This window comes from Muntiacus reevesi, chromosome X, assembly GCF_963930625.1.
Source record: "Muntiacus reevesi chromosome X, mMunRee1.1, whole genome shotgun sequence".
NCBI classification, from domain to species: domain Eukaryota; kingdom Metazoa; phylum Chordata; class Mammalia; order Artiodactyla; family Cervidae; genus Muntiacus; species Muntiacus reevesi.
This window is the reverse complement of record NC_089271.1, coordinates 121,107,145-121,114,200: the sequence shown is the minus strand read 5'-3', so window position 1 is coordinate 121,114,200 and position 7,056 is coordinate 121,107,145. Positions and strand designations below refer to the sequence as shown.

The following is a 7,056-nucleotide window of genomic DNA, read 5'->3' as shown; positions in this document are numbered from 1 at the left end:
CCCGCTTAGTCTGACTAGAAGAGAGTACTTTGCTGAGATGTAAATTTAAGGGTATTCACATTTTGGAATGCATGTACAGGTTTCTCACATTATTTTGAGTAAGGAAGGAAGTTTCTGAAGATAACAAGGCTATTACTAAAGTTGAAAGCAGTGTAGCATAGTGTTTAAGAGCTTGGGCTCTTAAATCAGAACTGAATTTGAATACCAGCTCTGCCACTCACCAAGTTACTCTCTTAACTTCTTAAGACCTCATTTTTCCTATCTATCAAAAGGGGGAAATAATAGCCCCTGTCTCATAGGGTAGTTTTGTGCACAAGAAAGCTTTTGCCACCACCCTTGGTAAGTATTCCATAGTGTCAGCTGATACTATGTGTGCTGCCTGAATAAATTTTTTAAGTGGTGGCAAAAAACCAAAATGTGAACTAAAATGAGAATGATCCTTTTGGAACAAAGGCATTCTGAGCATTCATTCATTTAACAAATAATCATTTAGGGCCACGTGCTTTGCATTGACTTTTACTCAACATCTAAACCATCCTATTTTGTATTCCTGTGTAATTATGGATCCTTTACGCAAGAGACTTAGAAGTGTAGCCCAATGGTTAACGTAATCACCTAGGGTGATTGAAGTTGTCCTTTCTGGTTCCTGGGGGTGACTAGAGCCTGAAGCTGGTCACCAGGCCCTCTTATCATTTGCTGGCTGATTGTGAGGTCTAGATTAACTCTCGGACTCCCCTGTTAGTATTTGCACTCTTCATTTCTTTATCTAAAACTTTTTGTTTCCCTTCTCTGCTTCTAATTTGCTCTTTCTTACCATGCTTTGGTTCCAAATAGGAAAAGGAGTACATCAAGGCTGTATATTGTCACCCTGCTTATTTAACTTACATGCATCATGAAAAATGCTGGGCTGGAGGAAGCACAAGCTGGAATCAAGATTGCCAGGAGAAATATCAGTAACCTCAGATATGCAGATGACACCACCCTTATGGCAGAAAGTGAAGAATAACTAAAGAGCCTCATGATGAAAGTGAAATAGGAGAGTGAAAAAGTTGGCTTAAACCTCAACATTCAGAAAACTAAGATCATGGCATCTGGTCCCATCACTTCACGGCAAATAGGTGGGGAAACAGTGGAAACAGTGGTTGACTTTATTTTTCTGGGCTCCAAAATCACTGCAGATGGTGATTGCAGCAATGAAATGAAAAGACGCTTACTCCTTGGAAGGAAAGTTATGACCAACCTAGACAGCATATTACAAGGCAGAGACATTACTTTGTCAAAAGGGTCCGTCTAGTCAAGGCTATGGTTTTTCCAGTGGTCATGTATGGATGTGAGAGTTGGACTATAAAGAAAGCTGAGCGCTGAAGAATTGATGCTTTTGAACTGTGGTGTTGGAGAAGACTCTTGAGAGTCCCTTGGACTGCAAGGAGATCCAACCAATCCATCCTAAAGATCAGTCCTGGGAGTTCATTGGAAGGACTGATGCTGAAGCTGAAACTCCAATACTTTGGCCACCTGATGTGAAGAGCTGACTCATTTGAAAAGGCCCTGATGCTGGGAAAGATTGGGGGCAGGAGGAGAAGGGGACGACAGAGGATGAGATGGTTGGATGGAATCACCGACTCAATGGACATAGGTTTGGGTGGACTCTGGCAGTTGGTGATGGACAGGGAGGCCTGGCGTGCTGCGGTTCATGGGGTGGCAGAGTCGGACACGACTGAGCGACTGAACTGAACTGAACTCAACTGAACCATGCTTTGAGGGCCTGGCGACCTCAGACCTGATGCTGAGGTTATTTGCTTACTGATCTTTATTTCTGTCTCGTCCGCCCCCATTTCCTCCCCCCCGCCCCTCCGCTAGCTCAGGCATCCCTCTAAATACCGCTCATGCCTTTTCCCACTTTTCAGATCTTTGCCCCGCCCCCTCTCGCTCCCCCATTTCCGTACTCTGCGCGCAGGCGCTCCGCCCCTCGTAGCCACCCCGCTTCTTTCCCTAGACCTTGCACGCGCGAGGTGGGTCGTGATACTGTAAGAAGGCATCACTGCACCCACGTTAGCTGCAGAAGCTGCCAAATTCTCATGCCTTAGCCTCTTGTCCCTGCACTTCCCTAAAGTCGGGTTTTCCCCTCTGGGCCTTTGCGCCGGTAGCCTGCCCGACTCCCCCGTTAAGACTCTTGTCATTTCCGCCTCTTCTAGCGCGCCTCCGTATTTAGGCTCAGAGGGGCGGAGTTGGGATGGCTGTACCACCGTTGCCGAGGCGACAACTTGGTTACTTCCGTTGGTATCAATGCTTCCGGGTTGGCGTTGCAGTGGCGCTTCCGACTGTGGGAGCCTCGGCTTTCCAGTCGTCCGATGAGCCCGAGCAGGTGAGGGGGAGCTCCTGGACTTCCAGGCTGGGGAGCGGGGCTGGGCCGCGCCAGGCCGCGCGGGGCCGGGCTGGCCTGGTTCCCGACCTGGGAGAGGCTTAACGGTCCTTTGATCTCTCTCTCCCCTCAGCTGAGTCCCTTCCCTGTTTTTCACTCTTCTGGCATCGGTGGTTTTACTTCTTCTTCGATTGAACCCTGCTTCCTCGACCCCCCAGGGAGGCCGCCTCATTAAGGCGCCTCCCTTCTCTCCACGAACTCGCTCTGACAGCTGAGGAACTGGCAAGATCCTGCTACCCAGAGGGTGAATGGGTATCTTTCCCGGAATAATCCTTATTTTTCTAAGGGTGGAGTTTGCAACGGCGGCCGTGATTGTAAGCGGAGTAAGCAAACACCTCCATTGTACTAGTTGAGGGATGCTGTTGAAAGGTGCTGCCTTTCAGTTTCTATCCCCTGTCACTCCTTGAGATCAAGGCATTGAAGGCATCTATTAAAATGCAGTTCAGCTAACTGATTGGGATGACAGCCATTATGAATATGAATTAGCTTCTCAGACAAGGTAACAGCAGGGACATTTGTAGTTCTCTGTCAGTGTTTCCTTGTTTGTTTTTTTTTTTCAGGCCAGGGGCGCTTCAAGTCATCATCAACTCCCCCCTCACCTTCATTCCCTACATCATCAAGTTCATTTGTGTCTCCATTTTAGAAGTTTATCTCTAACTTTGCTGCCAACAAACATCTTGTCAGCTTTACTTCACACCATCCTAAGCTAGTTTCCCTGCCTCTCCCGTTTGTAACGCATTGCTTGCTTCAACCCTAGTAGGCTAACGAAAATGTGGTAGATTTCCTCAGGTCACTAGTCTATTCAAAAATTTACAGTATCCCTTCCACCCTGCCACACTCACTTTGATTTCATACCTTTCAACTGACTCTGTTCCTTATCATACTGTTTGTCTGCTATTGTTTCAATATAAACAATATGTAAACAATATATTGTTTTGATATAAAATAATTCTCTGTTCTAGTTGGGTTGCATTCTTCCTTCTGAGAACAAACCATACTGATGCTTGCCTCCACATGCTGTGTCTTTCTCCAAATTTGTATACAGTCTGTATACAGCCTGTTCTCCCCTTACCCTCTCCTTTACGTACACCTGTTAATATTCTGCCTGCCCTTTATCAAGGCCCACTTTAAGTTCTCTCATCTCCATAAGCTTTTCCAAATTATTCAAGCTCACGTGGATTGGTTCCTTTTCCATGCTTGTCCTTCACTTAAAGTTTGTGCTATATAGTTTAGCACATTTTTTTCTCTGATGAACTACTTTGATTTCTTCCACCGGATTATAAGCTCTTGAAAGGCAAGTGCTATATTTCATACAACTTTTATCCCCACACCCATCTCCTTATTTATCCAGGAAACATAAATATTGTCATGGTGTTAGAACATGTTATGTGGTTTTTTTTAAACATGACATTTGTATCTGTAGCACATTTGGGCATTTAGTATGCCTTCAGTAAACATTTGCTTGAGTCTCTGTTTTACCTTCTGAATCTGAGAATATCTAATGCTTACTCTTTCTTAAAGGAGAAACCAAGAAAAGCACCTGGATTTTTCTGACCAGAGCTTTGCAGTAGTGTGACAGGATTATGTAACTTGTGTTCTAGGACATTCTTCTCACTCTTTAGGCTATCAAATTTTCCTTAGTCAGATTTAAGAACACGTGTCTGCATTTTGAAGGCATTTTTCATTGGCTTCTTTACACAATAAAAATACTTAAGGTACTGTATTTCTATTTTAACTCAAATGTGGCTTCTTCTACCCATATCTGGGGCTAGAACCCACAAATCAAAATCCTTTGGGGAGTATTTTACACAAGTAATTTTCTGTAACAAAAACCTAGGGAGAGAGTCTCTGAGGATCAGCAAAGTGTCATGTACAGAGTGTAGTATTGGTCAGGTCCAGCAAGTTATCTTTCTGATTTCCCCTGTAACCTTTTAGATACAGGCTGTATACATTCTTAAAGGACATCACGCTGGAACCAACCAAGTATTTAATGGATGTGTACCCAATTCTGTGTAAGCTATTTTAGGGATTATAAAAAGTACTATGAGACCAGGTGCCAGCCTTCAGGGATCTTACCTAGTTAAGAGAGAAAATAACATGAGGCAACCAGAACATAAACCTCATCCTAGTCATTATTTGTATGCCTGAGATTTAAGATATAGAAGGGATAAATGAAGGCTCAAAAGAGCATTACACAGCTGTGGAATAGGTATGACATAACATGCATGCATGTATTCAGCCTTATGTAAAAGACTTGGAGATTATAGCTGACATTTTAATGATTCAGTAGTGTGATATGACTCCCATAAAAGCGACTGCAATTTTAATCATAGTAATTGAAGTGTGATATGGAGAACAACAAAAATTATTGGTGGATATTTAGCCTAAAAAATAAGATGTAGGAGAAAATGGTAGCTGTCTTTAACTATTTGAAGGACTCCCCTAGGAGAAAAGAATAAATTGTTCATACTGCCTCCAAAATATGAGTGAAAACTAGAGGAAGACAGACTTTTGGCTCAGTATGAGGAAGGAATGTCTAAAATCAGACTTAAGGATGGTACAGGATTTCTTCATAACAAGATTCTTTCCCTGCATTGGAGGGAAAGAAATTTACTATCAGATGGGAGTGGGAAGATGGCAGTGGTCCCAGACTTTTAGGCTTCATGGACCAGTAAAATTGAAATGAAAGTGTGGGGAGGGGTCACAAATTAGGGTAGCCAGTCTTATTTTGCCAAATAAGAACACTAAATAAAATCAACTACCAACTATTACATTTCATATAAGAAAGGTGATTTTTGAGAAATGCTCCAGGAATAGGAAGAACTTCATCTTCTAATAGTCCTTTAAATGAGATACATTTAGCTGAAAAAAGGCACTTGGTGCCCTTATTTTCTTTATTTCAATTCACAATTGTGAAAATTTCATTAAAGAACTACTGGGCTAACTGACCAGAGACTGTGACTGGTCTTTTTGCTCCCTGCTGTGGCTTTGCCCCCTGCCTTTAACTGCATTAGTATTATTCTCTGAACCCTGAGTACATCTTTATTGAAAGGCTGGGTAGCAGGTAGTCAAGTCAGGCTTGACTATAATGAAGAATAAATTATATTCTATAATGAAGAGTTGAAAGAAGTTATAAAGAGAGAGCCTTGGAGAGAAGCATAGCTGCCTTTTGAAATGTTTGACTGTTTGGGGGAATCTCTAAATTAGTGAATGGAAAGGGCATTCTGCCTCCCCTAAACTTAGAAAAGGGACATGCCAGTTCCTTGCTTTTCCACGTCTACCCTCTCATTGTGTGTGTCATGTGTTGCTATTATTTGTAGTCTTAAAATATGGGCATAATTGAAAATGTTGATAAGGTAGTATTTAGTACTCAAGATTCTTCTTGCAAGCTGCAGCTGATATTTAAAGTACTTATTCCTACTTGGCTTTTTAGAATTCTTTTAAACAGTTTTCCTCCAAAAGAGCTATGTATTGCCGACTCTGTATGTCAGATGGACTGGCTGATCATACTATGCATGAAAGGAAGTTTCCATAATTATTTTTGTGGCCTCTTAAACCTTTGTTTACATGTTAGCTATCCTTTCTGGAAAGCTGTTTTTCTGTGCTTAGTTACAGAGGATTCCTTGTGCGGAAACAAAACAAAACCTTGTCTCCTCTAAAAAGAGACTGTCAATTCAGTGCTAATCCCAGATTGGGCAGTAGGGGAGGTGGGCAGTAAGTATTATCTGTTAAAATATATATATTTGAGTACTTAACTATTCAAAAAATGTAATAATGGTAACTAATAGTTGTTGAATTAGGTGCCAGGTACTTTTCTGAGAGTTTTATGTGTTTTATTTAATTTTCACAACAATCCTATAATATAGTACTTATTTTTATCCCCATTTTACAATTCAGCAAACTCAGGCACACGTAGTTCAATAACTTGCCCGAGATCACAGAATGAATAAGTGGTGGTGCCAGGATTTAAATCTAGGCAAGTCTAACTTTTCGAATCCTCATTCCTGGCCAAAGACCAGTTGAAGTTGCTTTTGAAATTCAATAGTAGGCAGACCTTGAAGATCTGAAAAAGGAACATTTAAGAGAAATCTGAGAAGCCATCCTAAGAAAATAGCTTCCAGCTGGACCAGAATTTAGTAGGCAAGGCCTAGAGCAGTAGGTCTTAAAGCTCGAAAGTATCAGCATTGTTTGCAAATTTTCACATTCTCAGGCCAGACCCAGACCACCAATCAAAAAACTTGCAGGAGTAAGGCCCAGCAATCTGTGTTTTAATCTGCCTTCTGGGTGATTCTGGTGCCCATTAAAATTTGAAAATCACTCATGAGAAGGCAGAGCTGTGGGGAAAATAAAATTCCAGAGAGAAATAGCTGGGAGTAGCAGGAAAAGAAAATAGGCTGAAAAGATTGAAGGTGACAGGTCTAATGGGGGCAGGAGGGGGAGGGAGGTAAGGAGGACTGAGAGTAGAATACTTTGTTAAAGAACTCAAGCATCAAAGAAAAACAGTATTTGTATTTATGTGCTTTAAAAGGACAGGGACAAGGAGATTCACTAGATGGATATATGTTAAATGTCAGAGAGAAGAGAGACATCATCCATGTTGCTGTCATTCCTCAGAGAAACAAGGAGGGTGAAAA

General features: G+C 42.0%; 1 protein-coding gene across 4 annotated transcripts in view; it reads left to right on the top strand.

Annotated features, from left to right (window-relative positions):
- Positions 1-2,266: 2,266 nt before the first annotated feature.
- Positions 2,267-7,056, top strand: part of SLC25A14 (solute carrier family 25 member 14) — a 34,643-nt gene continuing 29,853 nt past the window's right edge. The window contains exons 1-2 of one of the 4 annotated variants that reach the window (XM_065915159.1): positions 2,285-2,365; positions 2,496-2,666. Coding sequence is in view for 2 of the 4 variants with exons in the window: in XM_065915155.1 (XP_065771227.1) it covers positions 2,671-2,745 (75 nt within the window). In the remaining 2 variants the exon portion in view is untranslated. Of the gene's footprint in view, positions 2,366-2,495; positions 2,746-7,056 lie in introns of all 4 variants that reach the window. The other 3 variants (XM_065915156.1, XM_065915155.1, XM_065915158.1) reach the window with 3 other exon arrangements.